At 42.9% G+C, this 14,878-nt stretch overlaps 1 protein-coding gene across 1 annotated transcript in view; it reads left to right on the plus strand.

Annotated features, from left to right (window-relative positions):
• Window positions 1–14,878, plus strand: part of ASXL2 (ASXL transcriptional regulator 2) — a 248,647-nt gene that overhangs the window by 92,019 nt on the left and 141,750 nt on the right. The window contains exon 3 of the mRNA XM_054021956.1: window positions 12,259–12,367. Within this exon, the coding sequence (XP_053877931.1) occupies window positions 12,259–12,367 (109 nt within the window). The remainder of the gene's footprint in view (window positions 1–12,258; window positions 12,368–14,878) is intronic.

Raw genomic sequence — 14,878 nt, forward strand, 5'->3', positions numbered from 1 at the left:
AGCTAATAGGCAGATTTGAAAACTTGGTCGAGGGTTTAGAAAGCAATGCCCTCACTTCAGCCGGCACACCAATCTTTGGACACCGCCTACGACCTTTTTTCCAACAATGGAGGAAGATTACCTCCGACAAGTGGGTCTTAGAGGTAGTTACAATTGGATACGTCATCCCCTTCCTCTCCTTACCTCCCACCCACCCACCCTTCCAGTCCCTCTTCAGGGACCCTTCTCACGAGCAGCTACTCCTCAAAGAGGTGCAACATCTCCTTCATCTGGGAGCAGTAGAAATCGTGCCAGAGCGACACAGAGGGAAGGGTTTTTACTCCCATTATTTCTTAACGGAGAAGAGAAATGGGGGATGGCGACCAATCCTCGATCTCAGGCGGCTCAACAGATTCATCAAAAAGCAAAAGTTCAAGATGGTGACCCTCAATACCATAATCCCAGCGCTGGAGCAGGGCGACTGGTTTTCTGCCCTCGACCTACAAGATGCCTATTTCCACGTCACTATACATCCGGCCCACAGACGTTTCCTCCGATTTACCCTTGGTTCCACACATTTCCAATACAGGGTACTCCCCTTCGGACTATCTACAGCCCCCCGTGCTTTTTCCAAACTTCTAGCTGTAGTCACTGCTCACCTCAGGAGACAAGGGGTAATAATATTTCCGTACCTCGACGATTGCCTCCTCAAAGCTTCAACATTCGACGAGGCGCTCCGGTTCACACGACTCACAGTCGAGTCCTTTCTTTCTCTCGGCCTACAAATAAACAGAGACAAATCCACATTACGCCCCACCCAGCACCTTCAGTTCATAGGCGCAGACCTCGACTCTCGGACCGGGCTAGCATCGCTCCCACCCGATCGCTACAATTCCATAAAACAACTGACCACAACTATTCGCAACAGCCCTCAGGTAACTGCCCGAGACTGCCTGCAACTACTAGGTCACATGGCCTCGTGCACTTTTGTCGTCCAGAATACACGCCTACACATGAGGTGCTTCCAAGCGTGGCTGGCAACGGTTTACAAACCGAATATGCATTCTTTAAACAAGACTCTCTCCCTGCCTACTCCAGTCAAAGACTCGCTACGTTGGTGGACCGTCCACTCCAACCTTTGTTCTGGAGTCCCGTTTCTTCAACAGGCTCCATCACGCATTCTGACCACCGATGCATCTATGACAGGGTGGGGTGCACATATGTCTCATCACACAGTACAGGGACTATGGTCACCAACCGAGACCTCCCTGCACATAAATGTACTAGAACTTCGAGCCATTCGCAACGCGTGCCATCACTTCCTGCCACTAATCAAACATCATCACGTACGCATAATGACGGACAACATTGCTTGCATGTTTTACGTAAACAGGCAGGGCGGAGCTCGTTCCCATTCGCTGTGCACAGAAGCTATGAAGCTCTGGAATTGGTGCATTGTGAACAACATCCGCGTATCAGCTGCTTATCTTCCCGGAATCATGAACACCACAGCGGACGAACTGAGCAGACGCTTCCCATGGGACCACGAGTGGGAGATAGACGAGAAAACCATTCACAACGTATTCAGCATCTGGGGTTACCCAACAATAGACCTCTTTGCAACTGCAAAGAACAAGAAATGTCTCAATTTCTGCTCCAGAGCAGGACTGGGCAAACATTCCCTGGGGGACGCATTCATGATCTCATGGCACCGAAACCTATTCTATGCGTTTCCCCCGATACCAGTTCTCAACAGGGTTCTGATAAAAATACGAACGGATCGAGCCAAGGTGATCCTCATTGCCCCATCGTGGCCCAGACAACCATGGTTTCCCTTCCTCACCAGAATGTCAATCCAACCACCAATCTCCCTGCCGCTTATTCCGAACCTTCTATCTCAGCAGCACGGTCGTTTTCTCCACCCCAACCTGTCCATGCTTCACCTCAAGGCCTGGTTCCTACGTGGTTCTCCCAACGCGAATTAGATTGCTCCGAACAAGTTCAGGAGGTGCTCCTACATAGCAGAACGCAAGCTACTCGCAAGACCTATCTTCAAAAGTGGAAACGATTCACACATTGGTGTTCTGCCAAACATCTTTCTCCTACCTCGGTACCTCTTCCGTTTATATTGGACTATCTCTTGGGCCTTAAGCGATCCGGCCTTTCTTTCAGCTCCGTCAGGGTCCATTTAGCTGCTATTACGACTTTCCACGACAAAATTGATGATACGTCTGTCTTTGCTCACACTACTACGAAGCGTTTCCTCAAGGGCCTACAAACCTTATATCCAGACATTAAACAACCGACCACCCCCTGGGGACCTTCATCTGGTACTGTCTGCCCTAACTCAGCAACCCTTCGAACCCCTAGCCACGTGCTCCCTTTTACACCTCTCCATGAAAACAGCGTTTCTAGTGGCAATTACTTCTGCCAGACGGGCAGGAGAAATAGCAGCTCTCATGGCTCATCCACCATATACGATATTTTTTAAAGACAAGGTTACCCTCAGATTGCATCCCAAATTTCTTCCAAAGGTTCACTCATCATTCCATATTAATGAACCCATACACCTCCCGACTTTTTTCCCAAAACCACATGCAAACTCCTTTGAAGCCTCAATGCATACACTAGATGTTCGCAGAGCCTTGTCATTCTATTTGGATAGAACCAAACCCTTTAGAACCTCCTCTAGACTTTTTGTCTCTGTTGCAGAGCGCTCCAAGGGCATGCCTATTTCTACCCAGAGACTCTCGAACTGGATCTCCCAGTGTATCCGACTGTGCTATCAGATGAAAGGGGTTGCACCTCCAGATGGCATTAGAACACACTCCACTAGATCTCTGGCTGCCTCCATCGCGTTCTTACGCAAAGTCCCCTTGGCTGACATTTGTAAAGCAGCCACCTGGTCATCTGACCATACTTTTGTTAAACACTATGCCCTTATTCAAGGCCCTTTATCTGACATACGCTTGGGCAGGGCGGTACTCTCGACGGCGTTCCTACCAGATCCGAAGTCCCTACCTCCTTAAGATACACTGCTTTTAAGTCACCTGTAGTGGAGCACCCACAGGGACATCTCTCGAAGAAGAAGAGGAGGTTACTCACCCTGTGCAGTAACTGACGTTCTTCGAGATGAGTGTCCCTGTGGGTGCTCCACTACCCACCCTCCTCCCCTCTACTTCGGAGTTGGGGGGCCTCCATGGTAGAGAAGGAAATGAGGAGACCGGCCACGCATGCGTTCTATTACCCTAGAGTCACAGCGGGGGGGGCAGATTCTGAGCATGCGTGGCCGCTATGAGTACTGCTGCAAAAATCTCCGGGCGAAGGCGCAGGGACGCACCAACACCTGTAGTGGAGCACCCACAGGGACACTCATCTCGAAGAACGTCAGTTAGTGCACAGGGTGAGTAACCTCCTCTTTTACTTGCTGCAAGAGATCCATTTCTATGCTTTGTTCATCTCCGAGATCACAAAATGAAAAGCTCTGGCATACCTTAGGTTTTTGGAAGGCATTTCAGTTTTATTTGGACTGTTCACAGCTGTTCCATAAACTGGAATTTTTTTGTACCTTTGTTAGTAAAAGGGCAAAGTATGATCTAGTATCACCTATTATGTTCTGTTCCTTGAGCATTTTTAGTACTTATACCAATCAGGATAAAAATAGTCTGGCTCATATAATAAGGTGAAAACTTAATTGAACAAGAGACATATCACCAAATTTTCACTGCACCCCCTGGCAGCTGTGCCTGGCTTTTCGCCCCTTTATTCAGTGGAAATTCCAAAGTCTGGGCTCAGCAGGGCTTTAATTACCACATGCAGTTTTTATTTTGTGGTGATCCTCAATAAGCAAACAGTATTAAATTCCCTTTCTTTGAACGACGGGTCCAGCAATTTAAGATGCAGTGGTACTTGGCTTTGAAAGCTACTCTTCCTCCCATTCCCTCAGCTGGTCTGCAATAGCTCAGGCTTGTTGATCTTCAGGGCAAATCACAAAGCCTATTTATACACCTAAGTTGTTGGGTAAGAAGAAGCTTCACAAGGGCTTATGTTTATGGGGAGAAAAGTGTAGTTGGGTGCGGCTTGTGGGTTAGCTGCGGTTTTATTTAGCAGCTTTTACTACGAATTTTACCAAAAAGTCAAAAGTATTTGGGAGGTGGGTGTATATGCGTATGTAGATCTGAAACTTAAAGTATTTATATCAGTGCCACATAAGTACAGAAGGGTGAAAAATCAATGCTTGCTGAATGATTACAGTGGATGAGAAGTTTGGATATGAGCCAACAGTGTGCCCTTATTGTCAAGAAGGCTAACAGCATATTGGGCTGCATTAGTAGAAGCATTGCCAGCAGATCGAGGGAAGTGGTTATTCCCCTTGATTCAGCACTGGTGAGGCCTCATCTGGAGTATTGCGCCCAGTTTGGCCCCACACTACAAGAAGGATGTGGACAAATTGGAGAGAGTCCAGCGGAGGGCAACGAAAATGATTTGGGGGCTGGGGCACAAGACTTATGAGGAGATGCTGAGGGAACCAGGCTTATTTAGTCTGCAGAAGAGAAGAATGAGGGGGGATTTGATAGCAGCCTTCAACTACCTGAAGGGGGGTTCCAAAGAGGATGGCGCTCGGCTGTTCTCAGTGGTGGCAGATGACAGAACAAGGAGCAATGGTCTCAAGTTGCAGTGGGGGAGGTCGAGGTTGGATATTAGGAAACACTATTTCACTAGGAGGGTGGTGAAGCACTGGAATGGGTTACCTGCGGAGGTGATGAAATCTCCATCCTTAAAGGTTTTTAAGGTCAGGCTTGACAAAGCCCTGGGTGGGATGATTTAGTTGGGAATTGGTCCTGCTTTGAGCAGGGGGTTGGACTAGATGACCTCCTGAGGTCCCTTCCAACCCTAATCTTCTATATACTTGTCCTTTTCATAGAATCGTAAAGATTGTGATGGTGTATGTAATGTAATGAACGTTTACTATTACCCACAAAGTATGTAGGCGAAATGTAGACCAGGTGACTGGGTCGTTTCCATATCAAAATTCTTTCTTGGGTCAGAGAAAACTTCCCTGTTCAGAGGGACTTGGAATCAGTGCAGAGTGAACTAAATACATAGAAGTATTTGGCACAGTAAATTTGTGAAACTTTTCCCAGCACTATTGTCTTAGCTGAGAACTCTAAGGTTCAGGCAGACCTGAAGAAGGACTCTGTGTAAATTTGGAAGCTAATCTTGCTCACCAAACAGAAGTCGGTCCAGTAGAAAACATTACCTCATCCAACTTGTGTCTCTAATATCCTGGGACCAGCACAGCTACAACACTGCATACAACTGTAATAACAGGTTTTTGCTATCCGCTCACAATAAAGCCATGTGGAGTAGTCATTTATTGTACAAAACAGAGTATGCTGTCTCCTTGGTGGGAAGAGAAATCCTAAATACAATAGATTCCGCTTAATAGCAATCTGGATATAGGCAATTTCCAGCCAGTAGCAGCATTTGTCAGGAACCAATCCTGTCCCACTGATTTTAACATTCATGGGATTTGGATATTGGTAATGGTGTGCTGCTTATTAACATGTTTTGGAAGAAACGTCCCAGCTGCAGGCAGGGAATGATGTGTCGGGATGTGCCTTCCCTGGTTGCAAACCTGCCTGTACACAGGGACAGGGTACGTTTCCTTGCGCTCTCCAGGCTGCGCCATGCCAGGGGGCTGCACCTAGGGAAGGAAGTGCAGGGACAATCTGAGCACTGACCCCCAAAGAGCACAGGGCGAGCGAGGTATGATGCAACTCCACAAGCCCCTATTCTCCCACTTGCTATAGAAAGCCTCAGTATCTGGGTTGCAGCCCTCACTCCCTGCTGCTGTACTGCCTGGTCATTAGGCAGATTTGCAGGGCTGCACCCAGGGAAGGCATGTCACAGCACTTCCTTCCCTGGTTGCAGTGATGCAAACCTGCCTTCTGCTTATTAGCAACTGCTGAATAATGGGAACTTTTTGCTGGCAACTGAGGGGTCGTCGCCAATAAGTAAGTGGTGTCAGAGGTTCTCTGAAAATGAGCTGAAAATAATATCTGAGGACAGGTGCACCCTCTCCCCACACCCACTCCTTTTATACCTATTGTATTGAGGTTTTCTTTAGGCAGTTGGGATAGTTCATCATTACGAATAGCGTTTAGATTCTGTCACGATGAGTACTATAGGAACCTATCAGACACGGCTGCTACTCTGAAACTCCTCAATCATTCTCTTTCCTGTAGAACTTGGAGTTTAATTTTGAGCCAGCAAGTTGTCTGGGGCAGAAAGGCAAAAGGACACTTGTGGAACGTGCTTTTTGAATCCTGTGTGTGTCCCTAACTTAAGCCGTAATGAGAGATGTAGTCATCTTTGGTTTCCCATGAAATGGAAACCAAATAAACTAGACTTCACCCTAACAGAAGCTATACTTCCTTCTCTCCTAGGCCAAAATGAGTGCCCTCTGAATCAATCGGATCCATTTCTTTAAGATCTTCCTCTACTTGCAAGTGGAGGAGACTTGCTCGCCATGCCTCCCTCCTCTTAGTCAGTTAGCCGTCCTTTGATTAGTGAGCTTCTTAGGTCTCCTTGCTAGATGTACTGTACCCTAGGCTTGCCATCTTCTTGCATGGTGCCTCTCTTGCAGGGTTCTGGGCCGAGAGAGGAGTCGGTGAACACTCAATGAAGTGTTCTGGGATACTTTTAGATGAAAGGTGCTACCAAATGTAAATGGCAACTCATTACTGGAGACACTATCAAGGTTGACTGACCCATATTTTCTATTTAACAAACGTATATTTACTTTCACCCATTTCTCCTGAACTTAAGATGTTGTGGTTTGCCTGTCCAGCCAGTGCAAAAGGAGGCTTACTAGAACACAAATTGCTACCTTGAGGCAACTCTGTGGAAAAACTTCCATAGTTCCTTTGTTACTACACTTTCATCTTCAGCCATGGTTGAACTCTGTGCTATGCCAGTATGCTCCCATATGAGTTACTCAGCTGGTAGTACAACACCTCTGCTTAGAAATAAGCAGGGACTGAGGTAAAGTACCATTGGCCCCATTAGTCTGTTAGCAGACTGCAAGGTTTCACTCAGAGCAGCCAGGTAGCTGTGTCCAGAGTTGATAGCGGTGTCAGAGCTTCTCTGAAAATAATATGAGGACAGGTGCCCCCTCTCCCCACACCCGCTCCTTTTATACATTCAGTCTCCACAAGCTTGGGTACTACTGACATCTGTTCCAAAAATGTGTATTGGTGCAGTGATGTACTTCCTCTGAAGGTCTTTTATGGATGGGGATGAGGGTTTATATTAATTATTAGATCATTGCTTTGCTTACGTTTTTAAAGGGGTCTCTCTCTCCTTTTTTTGGGTTGCAATCCAACTCCAGAAGGTAAGACTCACTGCTAATGTTCTAAAGCTACTATTGTATGTAAGCTTAATTGAACTTAATTCACAGCTGCAGAATTAAGCCTTAATTAAGAAACCAACCAGCTTGCTTCACGCACAGGTCTATAAGCAGAGTTGTAGCTGTATAATTAGCGTTAAAGCTTTCACTAGTTGAATCTACCTTTTTGTGCATGCTGTTTGCATTAGCACTAGAGTGCAATGCAAATTTGAAATGTAATCTGCTTGTGAAGTTTGTGGAGGATGTCAATTAAGTTAACAGCATGGGAATGCTTAGTATCTTACAAATTAACATTAGAACTGTTTGTGAACCTGAAATGTGTGAGCAAAAGCTTGATTTGCATGATAGTGTATTTATGTGCACTTCTTTGTTTTGGTGATTTTAAAGGAGGGTTTCTTGTTCTGAGTGAAATAAGTTTAACGCATGCTTTATAACTTTGATTTTTTTTAACATTCACAGCTTTTTCTGAATTGAAACTGTACATTCTAGAGTTTGGAAGTTAGTACAAACAGTATCAATTCTTAAGATGCCTCCATGCTCAGATATTCCAATAAATAGACAAATTAAACTGCATTTTTAATCAAATGGTTCACCTCAAGTTTTCTGTGTGCTCCAGTTGTGAATGTAAAAAATTGTATGGAGGGAAACTGAAAACCCTCTTCATATCTGCGTAACTCAGATGCAAAAACACAGAGTAAAGGATGGGAAATTAGTTTAAAAAAATAAACAAAGCTAGCAGTATTCAAAAGCATAAACAGAAAAAAAAATCCCAATTTGCAGTGATTATGTGTAATGAATGTATACATATTCATTAATCTGACATTTTATATTAAGGTTCCATTTATAAATAGTCAATGTTTAATAGATGTCCTAGTTAATTTAGTCCAACAGGTGAATAGGTTGCTTATAGCCATCTACAACACTTTCTGCAGATCTGTAATATATACTTCTCATGTCTGTAAGATGTTTATAACCTCTATTGTCTGTTATAAACCATTTCTAAATATAAAGTGTGGACTATTACTCCAATAAACAAATCCCCCCCTGGGTTGAAATTTTCCATGGAGCCATGTTAGCATTGCAAACATATACACGTTTAGAAACACAAAACCATTTTGGGGCATGTTTCAACCAGAAACCTTGTTCACATATAACTCTGATGAACCACTTTTGTTGAAACTTGGTTTTCTTTAATCTCATTGAGATCATTGAGGCGTGTGTGAACATCAGGGATTTGTTAGGTCTCTGATTTAAATTTTTTAGAATGTTTAGTATACCTTAATCTAAACTAACAAAGATTTAAATTTGGTCACTCTTCTAAAATATCAGGATGGCCATAACTCACCTGAACAGTCAAGTCGTTTAGAGGAATGAGCAGAGGGTTGAGAGCCCAGAACTCCTGAGTACTTTTTCTCATTTCTATTACTGACTGCCCTTAACAATCCTTTGCAGTTTGTCCTCCTGTAGCATATTATAAATTTTAGTTAACCCTCACAGCAACCTCCCCCCCCCCCCAAAGGTGAATATACTTATTTACATTTTTCAGATCTAGAAGTTATCTTATTATATTGGATGTTGACGCTCTCTTCTTTGAATGAAGAATTATCATTAAGTATCGGGGATAGCTGTGTTAGTCTGTATCCACAAAAACAAGTGGCATCTGAAGAAGTGATTTTTTTACCCATGAAAGCTTATGCCCAAATAAATCTGTTAATCTTTAAGGTGCCACCAGACTCCTTGTTGTTTTTATCATTCTTTTCATTTATGAATTGGAGGAGGGGATAAGGAACATGTTAAATTTTCAGAAGATATTAAGTGAGGGAAATGTGGATATTTGAAGGCTACCAAATAAACTTCCAAGCTGATGCAGATAAGTCCAGTACACACTATGGTAGTTCAGGCATGAATGTTGGGGGAAAGTGGTTATAAGTACCAATGGAAATTAGCAAATGAGTCAATGGAAGCGAATACATTCAGTATACAGCTATTCAGTGGGTATGATAAACTTTGAAAGCAATAATCCTGAAGAGGACTGCAAGCAGAAATGTATTTAACATAGTGCCTAATATACATGGAGCTTCACAAACACACACACGATACCTGTCCAAAGAATTGATAAACATGGCATGTTGGGGAATAGTTAACACACGAGAATGAGTGTAGGCATACAGAAATAACGAATAACCTAGTAGCTGTGAGCAAGGCCCCAATGCTCTCTAAAATGATGTGGAAACTGCCATGGATAAAACACTGGCTTCTAGAAATGAAAAACTAGAGCACGTTGGCAACATTGTAGCTGCTTGTGTGTGCACACATACTCTTTCAGGCTGGGCATTGCACTTGGTACAGTTGCTAGATAAGGGTTGATGTGCTGCGTTGGACTCAATTTCCTCAGGATGTTATGATACTTTATAGATGCTGATTAGGCGCTTCAGTTGTTATTGTGTCCTATAAACTTTGGACAAGTAATCAGATGCACTTTTATACTGTTTCGCTTCCTGCTTGTTGTTAAAGGTAGTTCAGGGTTGGCTCTGTGTGCTTGCCTCACTCTGCAGTGTCTCACCAAGGAAGCCTACAGGTGCTACAATGAAGGACAATAATGGAATAGCTGGAAAGTTCATCTAGGTTAACACTTTCTTAGACAGTTAAGATGACAGACACAGAAATGTTGTGAAGCTTTTTATTCTGTACTGAAGATCTTTCTGGATCTAGACACAATGCCTGAGCATACCGGATATGTGGATCGGACTGACTAATCCTGTAAAGAATTATATATTGAAAGACTGGAGTAGTCCTTTGCTGCTAACAGTTACCATCCCTTTTGAGCTTTGAGAAGTGAAATTTATGAGAACTATTGCATATGCCCACAGCATTAGTAAAGCCAAAAGGGTAGTTAGAGATGTAAGGTGTGATAGCCATTTTACAAACAAATCTGTTTCCAAAAGCTCTCCAGAAAACCTGTCCAGTTTCATAAGCCGAATTAGCAGACTGCAGAATTCATGGCTACATTTGTGACAGAACTCAGATCATTGGGCTCAGTGCAGGAGTAACTGGATGAAATTCTATGGCCTGTGTTATATAGAAAGGACTAGATAATCTAGTGATCCTTTCTGTCCTTAAAATATAGGGTTTAGGACTTGGAGTCGGGAGACCTGGATTAAATTTCTGGCTCTTTTACTGGCCTGCCATGTGAGTGGGGCAAGTCACTTCATGTAGCTGTGCCTCTGTTTCCCCTCCCAGCCATTGTCTTATTTATGCAGCCTGTAAGTTCTCTAGGGCAGGGACGGTCTCTCACTATGTGTTAGCACAGTACCTAGCAGAATGGGGCCCCTGTTTCAATTGGGGCCTGTAGGCACTACAGCAGTGTAAAAGTTCAATAATAATAAATCCTCACTGACTCTCCATTTTGTATACCATTTGTGTGTTGTCTTAACCTATACTGCAAGTTTTTGGGGAGTCTCTCTCTTCCTGTATGTTTGTACAACACCCAGCACAGTGGAACCCAGATCTGTTTGGGGACTCTGTATGCTACTGTAATAGACATCAATGATGATTAACTACTAAACTGTCTTATCTCTATAAGGTATAGCACTTAATATGTTTGTGTATAATTCTGGAGTGCACATGTGCTGGCAGAACCACTGGTGTACTGTCTTCTGCCCCAGATTTCCCCTCTCACCCCTATCCCAAATGGAGCCGGGGGTGGGAGGAAGGGGAAGGTACAAGGTGACGTTACTTCTACAAGGCTAATTTTGTTACTTTTATAGTAAAATTTATTCACTACAAATTAAAAGATGAAAAATGTATCTTATCTGGAATGTTGAATCAGTTTGCAGTTTTTGAGTAGTAAGTAGTTCCAGTATAGGAGCGGTGGGGGACTGGAAGATAGAAGCTTCTTACCAGTACTTAATTCTTGCATAGTGTTTTTCATATGTAGATCTCAAAATTGTTTATCATAAAGGGTAAGTATCATTATCTCTTTTTTACAGAAAAGATAAGTGACCTACCTGAGCTCACAGGCCTAATCTGTGGTAGCTTTGGGAATAGAAGCCAGGTCACTTGACTCCTTGTCTCATGCCCTATCCACCCAACTTTTCTGCCTGCAAATGTAGCAGTATGAAATGTAAATTGCATAGGGGAAAAGCAGGATTAGCAGGGAAAAACACTCATATGGGTCTCCCTGTTTCAGTTCTAGTGGCCCAGAATTAAGGATCCAAACACTTTATACTAGTTTTCTCAGTGGACAGCATTTCATAGTTCCTCTCCCTTTCTTATCCCTCATCTCTTAGTTCATTACAGTGCATAATTACACACACACACACACACACACACACACACACACACACACACACACACACACACACACACACACACACACACACACACACACACAGCCAGCTTTTGGTATCTCTCCACCTGGCATGTTCTTTCTCTTGCTCTCTGTATCTAACTAGACTTTGTACTACTTTCTCCTACAGATTTTCTAATTTCACTGTTTGAAGATGAAGGATTTTAATAAACTAGGGTGTTTAAAAACAAAGCTGTCCATGGGTATGTTTACTTTGTTAGCTCAGGATTTGAAGAGAGGGTCTGAGGTGTTAAATTTGGCTGGAATTTTCCCCCCTGGACAGGGACAAGTGCCTATTGAATCGGTTCTAATATTACTTGAATGTTTACATTACTTCAGCTCCTCTGGGGCTGGATTCACTCCACCTCTGCATGCTTTAGGTATTAAAGGCCATGAGGCCATTAGTGTCTCACGCCTGTTTCTCAGCAAATGACTAATAGGACTAATATTGACCAAGTAAACATAATCTCTAGTAGTGTTCCTTCAACATTAGAGGCTAATCCTGTGCTTTTGTTTTCAGTGGGACTTCTCCTCTTGCATGTCTGAATGCTATGCTACATACAAACTCCCGAGGGGAAGAGGGCATTTTCTATAAGGTCCCAGGGAGAATGGGAGTTTACACACTGAAGGTAAGTGTCTCAGCTGGAGGAACTTTCTTTAAAAACTTAAGTGAACTTTTAGCCATTTTAATAAGTGTTGGATTGATAGCCCTGAAGAGTGAAATGCTCCTCAACCAATGATCCTCAACAGCATAAGCAATTGCAATAGAAGCAGCCGCAACGTGCCTCAAACCTGATGTTTAGGGACCATCTCCAAATGAGAAGGATGTTTAGTCTTCATGCCTCAGCAGTCTTTGCCTCTCTGCTGAGACTGCAAATATGGGGTGCCAACTCTTGCTAATGGTGATGTTAATTTGCTGATCTCTATTCCTGTCCCCTAGGAACAGGACTGACACATTCACTGAATGTAGCCCATTTATTAGCTATCAAGTGGTAACTTTGTCACCATTAATCTGGATTTGTACCTAGAGCTGAAGAATTCCTTCTTCCATTACCAATTGACTCAAATGATCCAGTCCCCCAGCTGGGGAACTTATTCAAAAGGAAAGCCTAGGGTTATTTTATTTTGAATGCCTCATTTGTAAACTATTAAAATCTTTATTTGAAATCTTATTCGCCAATAAAACTACTGAATAACCAGCTTTGGGCACTATAGATTTTTCCAGAGATGAAATGTGAAAACTCACTCACTGTGTTGAATCACCTATATGTAACCAGAGAATGGCACCTGTGTGTAATGTACGGAAAGAAAATGTGTGGTGTTATGGGTGGACTTCAGTTTGGGGAAAATATGCTGGAGGTCTCACGCATCCATTAGTAAATCATCATTAGCGTTATTTAAAATTACAGATAATTTTCTAAACACAAAATATATTGCATTCTACATGAAGTAACTCTATTTTGGACATCGTTATGGTAGGTAGGGATGAACTGATCATTGGACTGGAAGCTGGTGGTTACCTAGGGACCAGTGATCATGACCTGATTTACATTCAGTATAGGCAAACACAGGAGAGGCCCACCCAGGAATATATATATATATATAATATGTATAGGTTTCAGAGTAGCAGCCGTGTTAGTCTGTATCCGCAAAAAGAACAGGAGTACTTGTGGCACCTTAGAGACGAACGAATTTATTTGAGCATAAGCTTTCTTGGGCTACAGCCCACTTCTTCGGATGCATCGAGTGGAACATATATTGAGGATATATATATATATATATATATATATATATATATATATATATACACACATACAGAGAGCATGAACAGGTGGGAGTTGTCTTACCAACTCTGAGAGGCCAATTAAGTAAGAGGAAAAAAAACCTTTTGAAGTGATAATCAAGCTAGCCCAGTACAGACAGGTTGATAAGAAGTGTGAGAATACTTACAAGGGGGGATAGATTCAATGTTTGTAATGGCTCAGCCATTCCCAGTCTCTGTTTAAACCTAAGTTGATTGTATCTAGTTTGCATATCAATTCCAGCTCAGCAGTTTTTCGTTGGAGTCTGTTTTTGAGGCTTTTCTGTTGCAAAATTGCCACCTGCAGGTCTACTTGCCATTTTAAAGCTGCGTGTGTGTGTGCGCGCACACACGTGTATATATATATATATATATGCTTGGTGCTTTAAAATGGCAAGTTTCCTACAGCTGAGGAAAATTAACTTTTTCCTCCTGATCAATTTTGTTAATAAACAGAAAAATGTAATTGAGAATTGGGAGGAATTAAAGAAAAGTGTATTAGATGGCCCGAAAGTTACAATTACACGTTCAAGAAAAAGACAACTTTAACTAAGAGCCCATCATATTAGCAGGGAAAGTGAAGGCAGCAATTAGAAATAAAACAGCAATATATAACCAATTGAAAAAGGGGGAAGTAGATATCAATCAATATAAACTAAAAGTTCTTCTGGTGCTTGTCTATATCTAGCTATTTATATAATATACATTACTCTTGGCACTCATGCACTTAAGATCAGACTCTTTTGGCAGCCACACATGTCCTTGTGCACCTGTACCAAGGACATAAAGGGCAGAGCAGCCCAACTGCTACTCAGTGCCTTCCTGTTATCCAGAACTGTGAGACAGGGCTGCTCAGTGTCCGCATCTTGATGCATCTCTTTTAGCTGGTCTATTCTTTTGTGAATATTTAATGTTAGTTTAGGAATGGGTAGTTCTTATTCAAGTGATTACACATGTCCAGTCCATTTCAGTGTGTGCACACGCAGTGCACTGTTGGAGATTTTGTCCTCAGCAGTACCCATCAGGATGGCACATGTGCCCTCTGCTGTCTCATGCCACTGCATATGGTATAAAGAGAAGAGCCTCCCCGACCCCACTCCTTCTTACCGATTGTGACAGTTGTTTGGGCGTGTTATCTAACTACTGCAAGTTTCCCCTCTATCTATATATAGTTGGTGCTAGTTTTCTTTAATAAAATGAGGTTTTTCTATGTGCTTTGATTCCCTTTGGCTCTGGTTTTGGTGCTGTGGCATGCCTCATTCACCAGGTTCAAGACCTGCGAGTCCTGCAAGAAACTGATATGAGTGAGCAACCTCAGTCCAGTTGCTGCTTCAAAATC

The sequence above is a fragment of the Malaclemys terrapin genome, chromosome 3, assembly GCF_027887155.1.
Source record: "Malaclemys terrapin pileata isolate rMalTer1 chromosome 3, rMalTer1.hap1, whole genome shotgun sequence".
In the NCBI taxonomy this organism is placed as follows: Eukaryota; Metazoa; Chordata; order Testudines; family Emydidae; genus Malaclemys; species Malaclemys terrapin.